The following is a 12200-nucleotide window of genomic DNA, read 5'->3' as shown; positions in this document are numbered from 1 at the left end:
TGCCCATGTATGGCCTCCTTAGCATAACATAAAGAAATTCCTTCTTTCTAAATAGGGCTTAAGACTTCAATACATATTTTTAGGGGACACAGTTCAATCCTTCTTAACTGGCTCCAAGATTCAGACCACCAACATCCCGAAAATTGATTACCAGTCGCTGGGCAAGTCGGTGGTTCTAGGCTCATTCACCCAGAGGCCTCCTAGAAACCCCAAACCAACCCTGATGATCTGGTGTACAGCATTGTAGAGCAGTAAGGAGCATGGTTTGGACATCTGAATTCTTGGGCTCCAGTCTTCAACTCTCTGAACTTGGCCCTAATCTTGCCTCAGTCTCCTTATCCAGATAATATGGATAGAAGCACTGACCTTACAGGGTTGTGGGGGCCTTTTTTAAGAAAGCTCACATAGTACCTTGTGCAGAGTGCACTCTGGGTAAAAAAAATGGCTGACATCACCACTACTGGGAGAGCGGTTTATAAACAGTGAAGTGCTTGCCTTGTGTCTGTCTGTCCATCCTACAGTACTGCCCATCTCAGGCCAAGGTGCCATTGCCTTGCCCGTGCCTCCAAGAGTCTCTTTCTGGGCTCCGTGGGCAAGGGTGTACCATCAAAGAGACATTTCTAGTGGTTCATCTGGGAGTGTAAGTGTGTGAGACAGCTGGAGAGAGAGAGAACAATCTACCCAGAGGCAGAACTATAGCTGACGACCTCAGGACTTCAGCTGACACATTCGAGAAATGGTATAGTGCAAGGTGGCCAAGCCACATGCATGTCTCCTTTAAACCCAGGAATCTACCACAGAGCATTTTGATAGAGGGCTGGCCCCAAATCACCAGGCACCAACATGAAAGAACCTATCCACTAGCCACTTGGAAACACAAGACCCCAGGCATGAATAATAACATCTAACAAGCATTATTCTAAGTAATTCTTATGTCAAAATCCCTCTTTGTATAAAATCTAGTGTGATTTATTAACTCTTCCTGACCTCCATGAGGCAAGTACTATCATTGTCAATGATGAACAAATCATAAACTGAGGCTTGTTGTTATATGCTGTTCAGTCAATTCCAGCTCATAGCGACTCTGTGTAGGGTTTCAGAGGAGTAGCTGGTAGGTTTGAACATTCAAACCACAAGCTGACCTTGTGGTTTGAAATTCATTGCTAGTCTTACAGCACCACACCAGGAATCCAAACTGAGGCACAGAGAGTTCAAGACACTCGCCTAAGGTGATATAGATTGGATCAACTGAACCAGGATGTCATCCCAGATGGAGCTCTTAAACTCCTGTTATGAACTCACCTGATTAAACGCAAAGAGCAGAGAGCTGATAGAACTCTCATATTAGCTCTATTGGGAGATGTGGGAAGGAGATGTTTATAGTTTCCATTGAGTTTTCCCCAACTTGTGGAAACCCCATGAAAACACAATGAAATGTTTCCTGACCCTGCACCACCACCATGATAGATTGTGACCCGTTGGGTTTTTGTTGGTTTGGTTGGTTTTTTGGAAGTAGAATGCCAGATCTTTCTTCCTGGGCCGTCTTAGTCTGGAAGCTCTGCAGGATGTGTTCAGCATCACAGACACACACATGTCTCTACTGACAGTCGAGTAGAGGCAGTAGCTGAGAGGCACTGACCTGGATTCAAACAAGAGTCGGCCTCATGGAAACAAGAGTCATTTCACCAAACTACCAATGGCTCTTGTTAAAGTGGAAGGAGAAATCTGGGTGTGTTTCCTTGGGCCTTTGTGTACTAGATATTCCTAGGTAGTTCTCCCCAGCCTCTGATTCACAGGGCACTGGCTTCTCTGTGTTTTTGTTTAGAGTGATACAGTGCAGGTAAGGCAAGACAGCTCAGGAGGGGAGAGATTAGCCTTGGAATTGAGAAGAAGAGGAAGCGTCCACGTGGACTGATGGGCTTCCTAGCCCAATGCTGAGGTGCATAGCCCCGACCTTTCCTAGAACCCTCCCTGCCTCAGATCTCTGCAGAAACCCCTCCCTAGCACCACCGCCTCTAAGTTCTGCTCTCTCCCTGTACAGGTAACCTGGACATCACGCCGGACGACCCCCGCTGGATCGGAGCCTGGTGGGGCGGCTTTCTGCTCTGTGGTGCCTTACTCTTCTTCTCCTCCCTCTTGATGTTCGGGTTCCCACAGTCCCTGCCCCCGCACTCAGACCCTGCCATGGAGAGTGAGCAGGTCATGCTCCCCGAAAGAGAATACGAGAGACCCAAGCCCAGCAATGGGGTCCTGAGGCACCCCCTGGAGCCAGACAGCAGTTCCTCCTGCTTCCAGCAGCTGAGAGGTAAAGATGGCTCCGGAACACTTTGGGGAGGGGGTGTAATCAGGTCTGGCTTCTAGGCCACACCGAGTGAGTCAGCCTCCAGCTCCTGGAGACATTATGCACAGTGATATGGTTTTGCCTGACCTGCCTCCTCCAATCATGACCTATTCTGAGAAGTCTGTTACCCAAGTTGCTTAATAACAATTAAAAAGACAAGTCTCTACCATGTATTGAAGGGTCACAGAGCTTACCTTTGTCCTGTCAGAGATCCTAGTAGCTTGCGTAAGCCCTGTTGTTGTTGTTGTTAAGTGCCATAGAGTCGGTTACAACTCAGAGTGACCCTGTATATGGTTTCTGAGGAGCAGCTGGTGGGTCTGAACTACTGACTTTGTAGTTTGCAGTCCAGTGCTACACCAGGAGCCCTGGTTCCTAATAAATACCAATGTCTATAGAAGGAAGGGAGTCCTGGTGTGGCGCTGTGAGATAATACACCAGGCTGCAAAGTCATTTGAACTGCAAGGTCACCGGTTCATGTTCACCAGCTGCTCCTCGGAAACCCTATAGAGTCAGTATGGGTCAAAACCGACTCCACAACACTTAACAACAACAACAATAGAAGGAAGGGAGTCCTGGAGTCCTGGTGTGGTGCTGTGAGTTAATGAGTTGGACTGCAATGTGAGGTTGAACAGAAAGGCCAGGGGTTCAAGATCACCAACCGTTCCTCAAAAACCCTATGCAAGGTCACCGTGGGTCAGAACCGACTCAAAGGCACTCAACAACATACAAGGAAGAGGAGTCCTGGTGTGGTGCTGTGGGATCAAGCTCTGGGCCACAGGTCTATTGGAACCATAAGGTCAGCTGCTCCTTGGAAATCTTATACAGGGTCACTATGAGTCAGAACCGATTGCAAGGAACTTAACAACAACAAACAACATAGAAGGAAGATAGAACCATTTATACAGAGCCCCTGGACTCCTGGTGTTGAGTGGCTGGGTCAGCACTGGATTGTTAACCTCAAGGTTGGCAGTTCAAACCCACTAGCCACTCATCAGAAACCTTATACAGAATCACTGTGAGTCGGAACCGACTCCACGGCACTTCACAATAAATCCAGAGTACCAAAGCAGGAAAGGGCTTTTGGAATCACCTCCATTTACCTCATTATGTTGTTGTTGTTTTTAAGTGCCCTGGAGTTGGTTCTGACTCATAGTGACCCTGTATAGGGTTTCTCAGGAGGGCTGGTGGGTTTGAACTGCCAACCTTAAGGTTAGCAATCCAGTGCTTATCCTACAGTGCCATACCAGTACTCCTTACTTACTTTTAGGCATTCATAAAAAGCCACCTCCGAAGAGCATTTTTCTTCTGTTTTTTCATAAATGTTTTATTGTGGTAAACCACAATAAAAAAAATGTTGTTGTTAAGTGTCATTGAGTCGGTTCCAACTCATGGCGACCCTGTTTAGGGTTTCCAAGGAGTGGCTTGTGAGCTTGAACCACTGGACCTGCAGTCCAGGGCATTAACTCACAGTGCCACACCAGAACTCCACACACACACACACACACACACACACACACACACACACATATCTATAGATATAGATATCTGACAAAGCATTTGTCAATTGCACATTTTTGCATGTATAATTCAGTGACATTCATTCCATTCATCATATTGTACAATCATCACCATTAACCATATGCAAATTATTGTACCACGATCACCCAAAACTCAGTACCCCATAAGCAATGATTCCCCCTTTTCCCCATCCCTTTGGTTTCTAGACATTTACCTATTTCATATAAGTGAGTTCATACTATGTTTGTCCTTTTGTGACTGACATATTTCATGAGCATAATGATTTCTAAGTTCATCCATGATGCTGTTTGTATCCGAACTTGATTCCTATTTGTGGCTGAAGAATATTGCGTTGCCTGGACAGACCACGTTTTGTGAATCCATTTCCCTGCTGATGAACACTTGAGTTCTTTTCACCTTTCAGCTATTGTGAAAAGCGGTAAAATGAACATTGGTGTACAGGTTTCTATTTGAGCTCCTCCTTTCAGTTCTTTGGGGTAGGCACATATATCTATATGTGGAGTTGCTCGGCCAAAGCACATTTCTTTAGAATGGCCCTGGTCTTCCATCCTCCTTCTTCTTCAGGGAGACATGGTTCCCTGGAAAGAAATAGTAACAATGCACCCTTCACACTTGAGAATGCAGCTGCCTCTCTCTCACTTTCATTTTCAGAAGGAATGTAGCTTCTCTAACCAAATGTGGGTGGCAGTGACGCCGAATGAGAATGTGGGGAACCCAGCGTTGTTTTCACAGTTGCACCATCTCCTAGGCAATGACTGACATGAAGCATCCTCAAATGCTGCTGAGTTTTGGTCACAGTCTCTCCAGGTGACAAGGGAACTCTGGATGGTTTAAAATCAGGAAAGGTGTGAGACAGGGTTGTATTCTTTCACCATATTTATTCAATCTGTATACTGAGCAAATAATCTGAGAAGCTGGATTAGATGAAGAAAAATGTGGCATTAGGATTAGAGGAAGACTTATTAACTACCTGTGATATGCAAATGATACAACCCAACCGTGCTTGCTGAAAGTGAAGAAGACTTAAAATAATTACTGAAGAAGATCAAAGAGCACAGCCTCAATAAAAAGAAAACAGAAGTTCTTACTACTGAACCAGTCAGTAACGACATGATAAATGACTCTTAGTGGCACTGTAGGGTCAGCACTGGACTTAAAATCACAAATTCTGTGACTCAAACTTACCCACTGCTCCTCGAAAATCCTATACAGGGCGACTATGAATCAGAATTGTCTCCATGGCACTTAACAACAACAACAGCACATGGATAACAGTTTGACGTTGTGTCAAAGACTTCATTTTGTTTGGATCCACCATCAGCACTCATGGAAGCAGCAGTCAAGAAATCAGATGACATATTGAATTTCACAAATCTGCCACACAAGGACTTGTTTTCATTTTCTTCAGCTTCAACTTGAACTTGCATGTAAGAACTTAAGTCTCCTGCACATTTGGCTCTTCAAAGTATTCAAAAGCAAAGATGTCAGTCTGAGGACTAAAGTGAGCCTGACCCCAAGCCATGACATTTTCAGTAACTTCATATGCTTGTGAAAGTTGGACAATGACAAAGGAAGACCGTAGAAGAATTGATGCATTTGAGTTAAGGTGTTGGGAAGAATATTAAAGGTACCATGGACTGCTTGAAGATCAAACCAATCTGTGTGGAAGACGTACAACCAGAATGCTTCTTAGAAAAGAAGATGAAAAGACTTTGTTTCTCATACGTCGGACATATTATAAGGAGGAACCAGTTGTTGGAGGAAGACATTATGCTTGGTAAAGTGGAGAGTCAGTGAAAAAGAGGGAGACCCTAACAAAATGGACGGGCACAATGACCGCAGCATTCGACTTAAGTTTAGCAGCAATTGTGAGGATGGCGTAGGACCCGGCAGTGTTTCTTCTGTTTTACACGGGAATGCTACGGGTCAGAACCAACTCAACAGTATCTAACAACAAGAACAAAATGGTTGAACATTGAACAATTGTTGGTACAGCGACTCTGTATTCCTTCCATCATCCCTTTGTTTCCTGCATCCTGCAAAATCCTGCTCATAGAATCCTTCAATATTGCTATTGGAGGATTTTTTCTTCACATCTTTCAGCTTGACATATGTCCAAGATGCTTTTTCCTGTTGGTTTTCTAACTCCAGGCCTTGCATATTTCATTATAATACTTCATCTTCATTAGGCACCCTTTGGACTCTTTCGTTCAGCTCTTTTACTTCATCATTTCTCCCTTTTACTTTAGCTATTCTACATTTAAGAGTAAGTTTCAGACTGTCCTCTAACATCCATTGTTTTGTCTTTTCTTTCTCTCTTTGCTTTCTTCATCTGTGATGTTCTCGATGTCATCCCATAACTCATCTGGTGTCCGGTCATTGGTGTTCAGTGCATCAAATCTGTTCTTAAGATGGCCTCTAAACTCACGTGAGACATACTCAAGGTCATAGTTCAGCTCTTGTGGACTTATTTTAATCGTCTTCAGCTTCAACGTCAACTTGCGTGTAAGCAGTTAGCGGTCTCTTCCACGCTTGGCCCTTTGTCTTGTTCTGACTGATACCTTTGAGCTTCTCCATTATCTGTCTCTACACGTGCAGCTAATCTGATCTCTGTGTCCTACATGTGATGAGTCCATGTACATAGTCACCGTTTGTGTTACTGAAAAAAAAAACCATCCTTTCTAAACATCTTGTAAAATTCTATACTGATCCACTGATCCTTCTTTGATGCCAACTCTCATGTAAACTAGATTGCATATTTGATCAGTTTCAGGCTGCAAAAGTAGGCAAAAACTTTCAATTTCTTCATCTTTGACATTCGGGATTGGTGCATAATTTTGAATAGTAGTCATATTAACTAGTCTTCCTTGTAGGCATGTGGATATTATTCTATTATTGACAGTATTGTAGTTCAGGATAGATCTTGAAATGTTCTTTTTATAGTAACTGCAACACCATTCCTCTTCAACACCTATGTTTCTGTTCAGTGCTAGTCGAGTCTGTTCAGACTCATGGCGACCCTGGATAGGGTTCCCAAGCAGCAGCTGGTGGGCGTAGACTGCAGACATTGGGATTTGCAGCCCATTGCTAATCCTACAGCGTCACACCAAGAATCCTTCAAAAAGTTCATGGAAGAATTCCATTATCTTTTAACTCGGTTTTTCCATGAACCTTTTGAAGCCCACTCACATGATTCTCTGATTCAAAATGGTCGATATCAATTCATTTCAGCTCACTAACACGTAGGCTATATATCTTCAAGCATTCTATTTCATTTTTTGACAACTTTCCATTTCCCTAGGTTCTTTGTGCATTCCACAGTCTGATTATTAAAGGATGTCTGCAGCAGTTTCTTGTCATTTTAAGTCAGACACAACAGCAAACGAAAGTCCTAAGAGTCTTACTCCATTCAAGTCCTTAAGATTGCATCCACTTTGAGAAGGCAGCTCTTCCTCAGTCGTATTTTGAGTGACTTTCCACCTGAGGGCTCATTTTCCAGCACTCTCTCAGACAGTGTCCAAACTGCTATTCATAAGCTTTCCATTGAGGAGGGTTGTTTTGTTTGTTTGTTTGTTTGTTTGTTTTTGTTTTGTTTAGTCCTAGTCCATTTTAGACTAGAAACTCTGTCAAAACCTGTCTTCCATGGGTGACCCTGCTGGTATATGAAATACCGGTGGCATAGCTCCCAGCATCAAAGCAACACACAGGCCTTCACAGTACAAAAGACCAATGGACACGTGGAGTGCCTACTAGTCTCAGAACTATTAAGAGACTACTTTAATAACCTAATGTCATGTCTGGCCTCATGTCCCATTAGGTTTCTACAAAAATCATAATTTGGAATTATTCATAGATGATCTTGAAATTGTTCACTCAGAGCCATAGGATGAGTTGATCAACAAGAAAGCCACCTAGTTTGGATCCTTTGGAATATGTGCCTAATCAAACAGCTCCCTCCAAATAAGGAGGCTCAACATAAGTAGTTTTGGATGGTCACTGCTGCTCCCCAGTTGCAGTCAGCACATCCCAGTAACCAGACGTACAGGCAATCAGCTGGGTTGGCATGAGAGCAGAACTTGCTGGGGACAGTCTGGTCCTGGGAGCTGCCATCCTTTCAGGTCCTCCTCCTGCTCCGATTGTCATGCCTGCTCCAATCATCTCCCGTCATTCATCTCTGGGCATACACAGATGAAGACTAAAACACAATTCTGCCATCAAAGAACTCACCAATGTCAGACAGACTAGGAAGCTGATGAAGACCGCCCAGTGTGACGGTAAGGGCGGTCCCAGGAGGCACTGGGGGTATTGACAACACAGCAAATGAGCAGGGAAGAACACACCTCTTCTGGACCCTGGTTAGGGGATAAAGAATAGGTCAGGCGCTTCCTCAGAGAGGAAGCCAAACTGGGTCTTGAGGGACATGTGACATTAAAATGCTTGGACTTTTCCTCGGGGCTTATTAACTCATTTCTTTAGTTTAGTGTTTACTGAGAGACTGCTAGGCACAGGAGACTAGCAGTGCCGAATGCAGCTTATATCCTAGTATGGGAAGTCATGCAAGTGAAAAGCTGACTCAGTCTTGGCTAGAGTTGGGTGTGTCTGAGGTGCTGCGTTTGAGGAAGGAGGCAGAGGTGAGGAAATGACCAGGGACTTGCTAGACAGTATGTGATTCAAGTCATGGCCTCTATATACTGGGTCTTTGCGTTTGTTTATTAATGACTTTTAGGTTAGAATTGGTAGTTAATAGGTCCGTTAATTGGCATAAAGATTGTTCCATCAGAAGAGGAAGAAGGTGTCTCTACAAGAACCCCCAACAACCTAAGTAAAGTGAAAGTTGTGAATGTGTGAATGATTATGCAAATTAGCAATGAGTACCAGAGTTCCCACGTAGAGAGTGGAGCCAGGCAGGGCAACTCCTATCCTTGATTTTTCCTCTTGAGACAGAGTTTTTGCCAAACACACTGCGCCGTGCTCCTGGCATTCCTGAACTCTATCCCATTCATAGTCTTCAAGTACCCAGTGGTCTCCATGTGGTGGATTGTACACATTTACAGCTCCAAAGAAGTCCAGCAACGTTGCCCATATCAGGGATTAACAAGGCTCTAAAACTCTACCAAAGGCAGTTTAGAAAAAAACTAAAGAAGGATAAACTAAAAATCAAATTCAGTCAATTGCAATTTCTTATCCATTTTGTTTAGCTTTGTAAATGGGTCTCTTCTTCAGCTGTCTTTTGTCCTGTGCCTTGCTGACAGCAAGGTCCCTGAGAAGAGCTGGCATTGTGCTGGGAGCCAAGCCTCTGCCCATCCCCCACTGGGGCCCAGTCATCCATCCCCACAGAGGCCTCACTCCTGGGAGGGGCTAGTGCGGGGGAAGGGAAAGGCAAACCCTACTGGGTTCAAGTACCAGCTCAGCCACTTCCTACTTATGGAGCCTTAGCAACCATGTTACTTTATAACTATGGCATGTGCTTTAGTCTTCACATCAGCTGTACACACTTGGCATTAATATTATTCCCAGTTACTAATGAGGAAATTGAACTCCAGTGTTAAGGAGAGCGTGCGCTTGCTGTTCAGTTGTCAACACATGCCTCTAAGAAGCATTTCTTAGGTGATCTCATTTCCAGTGAAGCCGGACATAGTTTGAGATTACAAAGATGTGGAGTCCTGGTGTGGTGTTGTGGGCTAATGTGTCAGACTGCAAAGTCATTTGAACTGCAAGGTCTGTGGTTCAAGCTCACCAGCTGCTCCTTGGAAACCTTATACAGGGTCCTTATGGGTTGGAAATCGACTTGACAGCAATTAACAACAACAAGTTGAGAGTTGTAAAGAGTGTCTCCCCAATTCGGGAGCCTGATCATACAAAGCACTTTGGCTACCAAATACCTTTTCCTTTTGTTATAGTTCTAAAGCACACCCCCCTCCCCCCCCAGCGCTCTTAGGAAAGTCCGTTCTTCCAGGGCACAGGTCACCCTCACATTGTGTCTTTGAATCCTGGCTTTGTTGTTGGTGCCTTCCCTTGCTGCATGGTAAGCCGTGAATGGGTGGTGCCGCACCTCATAGATGCCCAGAGTCTGTGGGATGTTTTGTGAAAGGCTAGGCCTCAAGGGAGGAGGGACCCAGGGGGCTGTGATATTGTAAGTGCACAGTACGATAAGCAGCCACAAGTTCTGCGGTTCAAGCCCACCAGCTGCTCCTCTAGAGAAAGATGAGACTGTCTGCTTCTGCCAGGAATACAGCCTCCAAAGCTCTGTACAAGGCCTCTATGCATCAGAGCCAACTCAGGACACCTAACAACAACTACAGGTATCAGCTAGTGGGTACAGCTCGGATCCCTGGTTTTGTTTCATTGAGAAATTGTCTCTGCAATCACTTGTCCTGAAGTCCTTCAGGGTTGGATATTGGCCACCTCTGCCAACACATTTCCACCCACTTTCCACTGGAAATGTGGAACAAGTCACTCTGTTCTAAGCCTGGGGCTTCCTACTTCATCCCAGTCCAACTGTATGCGGTCCTCACCTCCTCCTGGAAGCCTGGAACTTCTTTCTTCATCCCCTTCAGACTGGATGTGGTCCTCACCTCCTCCAGGAAGCCCTCCGGGTATTCCTGTTACACCCAGTGTTAGCCCACTGGCTCCTCATCTGTCACAGTGATCTCTGGATCTCAGTGGTTTCTCCATGGAGGAAGCTCCCATTCATCTCTTCATTCCCAGTGACTAAATAAGGATTCCTTACTTGCCAGGCAGCCCCGCCCCCGCTGCACGTGGGTGCACACACACACACACACACACACACACACACACACACACACACGAGAAAATCTTCTGTCTTGATTCCATGGCAAAGAAACAGCACTGTCTTCCAAACGCTTGGGTTTCTGTGGCAGGCTGCCGCTACGGGCTGCTGTGTTGGGGGGGCGGGGAGGGTATCGTTTCTAAACTAACGTTGAATTCTCGTGCACCGTCTTGACTTCATCCCGCCAACCCTATGTGCCATGGAAAGGCATCGAGGCTTAGGGAGGGAAGGACATTTGAGCTCTGGATGAGACCCCCCTTGCTTTCGTTCTTTACCATACATAGTATGATGTAACCTCTCCGGAAGCAAACAGACTCTGTCAAGGAAATAGCAGTGTCAACAGAAGCTATCTGACCTTTCAGCAAGATGTCCCCTAAAACCGGTGATCTTCCAGGGGCGGGAGAAACACTGGCTCGGCCTGGTCCTCTGACTGGTGCCTAGTGGGACTAGTGCAGCTGTCCCCAAGGTTTAAACCCTTCAGGGAACCTTTGATCACTGTAAGAACACAGCTGTCAGAACTGTTCACTCTCTTGTTCCTGAGCCTTTGACACTGTCTGCCAACTGGCCCTTCCAGGTCTCAAGAAAGAGAGCCTTGCAAGGTGACAGGCTCAAAGCCTGGAGGAGGATTTGTGATCTCCTCAGCTTTGCACGGGCTGCTCACTTGACTAATGAGCTGGGTGTTGTTACCTTCCCTGAACCACTGATGAGGACTTCAGCTCAGCTCCCAGAGCTGTGAATGGTGAATGTGGACTGTTACAAGGCTCGTGATTCCAGACCCTTTCCAGCTCAGCTCCCAGAGCTGTGAATGGTGAATGTGGACTGTTACAAGGCTCGTGATTCCAGTCTCCCACGAGGATCTGCTAAATGAGTTCATGAATGGACTAAAGAGGAAAAGGACGTCAGCTGGTATCAATGTCATAGAAGCCTTTCCTGTGTCTGACAAGCACATGCCTTCTGTCTGGGGGGGACACTACCCCAGTGCTCAGGGACCTTCACTTCAGAAAGGTTGGAATCAGCTGGGATCCTTGATGCTGCTCCTTCTCCCCTTGCCCTCTGTATTTATTTTCTATAGCTGTTATAACAAAGTACCACAAACTAGGGGGCTTGTAGGAACATAAAAATATCCCCAGGGAAGATCTTTTCTTATCTCTCACGTGCTTCTGGTATCCCCTGGCTCGGGTCAGGCGCACCTTAGTCCTCAAACTGACATCTCTGGTCTTCAACACTTTAAAAAGTTCCCGTGCAGCAGATTTGCCTAATACTATATGTCCTCTGATCTCTTGACTGCTGCTTCTATGAGTGTTGATAGCTGATCCAAGAAGAATGAAGTCCTTGACAGCTTCAATCTTTTCTCCATTGGTCAGAATGTTGTTTATTGGTCCAGTGGTGAGGATTTTTGTTTTCTTCATATTGAGATGTAATCCATACTAGGGCTGTGCTCTTTGATCTTCATCAGTAAATGTTTTAAGTCCTCTTCACTTTCAGCAAGCAAGGTTGTATCATCTGCATATTGCAGGTTGTTAATGAGTC

At 45.3% G+C, this 12200-nt stretch overlaps 1 protein-coding gene across 2 annotated transcripts in view; it reads left to right on the top strand.

Moving 5' to 3' along the window:
• Positions 1-12200, top strand: part of SLCO3A1 (solute carrier organic anion transporter family, member 3A1) — a 378033-nt gene that overhangs the window by 292545 nt on the left and 73288 nt on the right. For both annotated transcript variants that reach the window (XM_006867113.1, XM_006867112.1), the window contains exon 4: positions 2042-2305. In XM_006867113.1, coding sequence (XP_006867175.1) covers positions 2042-2305 — 264 coding nt within the window. The remainder of the gene's footprint in view (positions 1-2041; positions 2306-12200) is intronic.

The sequence above is a fragment of the Chrysochloris asiatica genome, unplaced genomic scaffold, assembly GCF_000296735.1.
Source record: "Chrysochloris asiatica unplaced genomic scaffold, ChrAsi1.0 scaffold00101, whole genome shotgun sequence".
In the NCBI taxonomy this organism is placed as follows: Eukaryota; Metazoa; Chordata; class Mammalia; order Afrosoricida; family Chrysochloridae; genus Chrysochloris; species Chrysochloris asiatica.
Note: the sequence above shows the minus strand (reverse complement) of the source record. Positions and strands in the feature narration are given on the sequence as shown.